General features: G+C 71.6%; 1 protein-coding gene across 1 annotated transcript in view; it reads left to right on the plus strand.

Moving 5' to 3' along the window:
* Window positions 1-1,016, plus strand: part of SIX5 (SIX homeobox 5) — a 4,397-nt gene that overhangs the window by 205 nt on the left and 3,176 nt on the right. Inside the window, 1 exon segment of the mRNA XM_024768636.1 lies at window positions 1-615. This exon segment is cut by the window's left edge and continues 62 nt beyond it. Coding sequence (XP_024624404.1) covers window positions 1-615 — 615 coding nt within the window.

Here is a 1,016-nt window from a genome sequence, read left to right on the forward strand (position 1 = left end):
CCCGGGATCCCCGGGCGTACCCGGGTCGCCCCCCGAGGCCGCTGCCGATCCGCCCACGGGTCTCCGCTTCTCGCCGGAACAGGTGGCGTGCGTGTGCGAGGCGCTGCTACAGGCGGGCCACGCCGGCCGCTTGAGCCGTTTCCTGGGCGCACTGCCCCCGGCCGAGCGCCTACGTGGCAGCGATCCGGTGCTGCGCGCTCGGGCCCTGGTGGCCTTCCAGCGGGGCGAGTACGCCGAGCTCTACCGGCTGCTCGAGAGCCGCCCCTTCCCCGCCGCCCACCACGCGTTTCTGCAGGACCTCTACCTGCGCGCGCGCTACCACGAGGCCGAACGGGCCCGCGGCCGCGCGCTGGGCGCGGTGGACAAGTACCGTCTGCGCAAGAAGTTCCCGCTGCCCAAGACCATCTGGGACGGCGAAGAGACCGTCTACTGCTTCAAGGAGCGGTCCCGCGCCGCGCTCAAGGCCTGCTATCGCGGCAACCGCTACCCCACGCCGGACGAGAAGCGCCGCCTGGCCACGCTCACCGGCCTCTCGCTCACGCAGGTTAGCAACTGGTTCAAGAACCGACGACAGCGCGACCGGACCGGGGGAGGCGGCGGCGCGCCCTGCAAGAGGTGAGGGGACCCGGGCGGCGCCAGTCCCGCTTTCCCGGAGACGTGCCATCCACCAGCCCCAGCCCCCCCCCCACTGCCTGTTGTCCTCGGACACCCCTCGCTCACACCCTCAGGCGCCAGCCGAGCGCGGGGAATCCGTGTGCATGGAACGGGCACGCGCCCCGGCTCTCCCAGACACCGGGACACCAATGCTCCTCTCGCGGAGGCCGGGAGACCGCCTCTCTCTGCTCCACTCAAGGCTCCGTCCCAGATCCCATCCGTGTCCGCGGCTAGACTCGGGGCGGCAGTGAGAAAATGAGGGCTTGCGGGAAAGGAGGAGGGGCCTTTGTCCTCCCCACCGGGCGTAGGGGCTTGTTCAGTCCCCTTCGCGGCCAGGCCCTCCCTGACCGTTGCTCGGTCTC

This window comes from Neophocaena asiaeorientalis, unplaced genomic scaffold (assembly GCF_003031525.2).
Source record: "Neophocaena asiaeorientalis asiaeorientalis breed wild unplaced genomic scaffold, Neophocaena_asiaeorientalis_V1.1 scaffold629, whole genome shotgun sequence".
Taxonomy (NCBI): domain Eukaryota; kingdom Metazoa; phylum Chordata; class Mammalia; order Artiodactyla; family Phocoenidae; genus Neophocaena; species Neophocaena asiaeorientalis.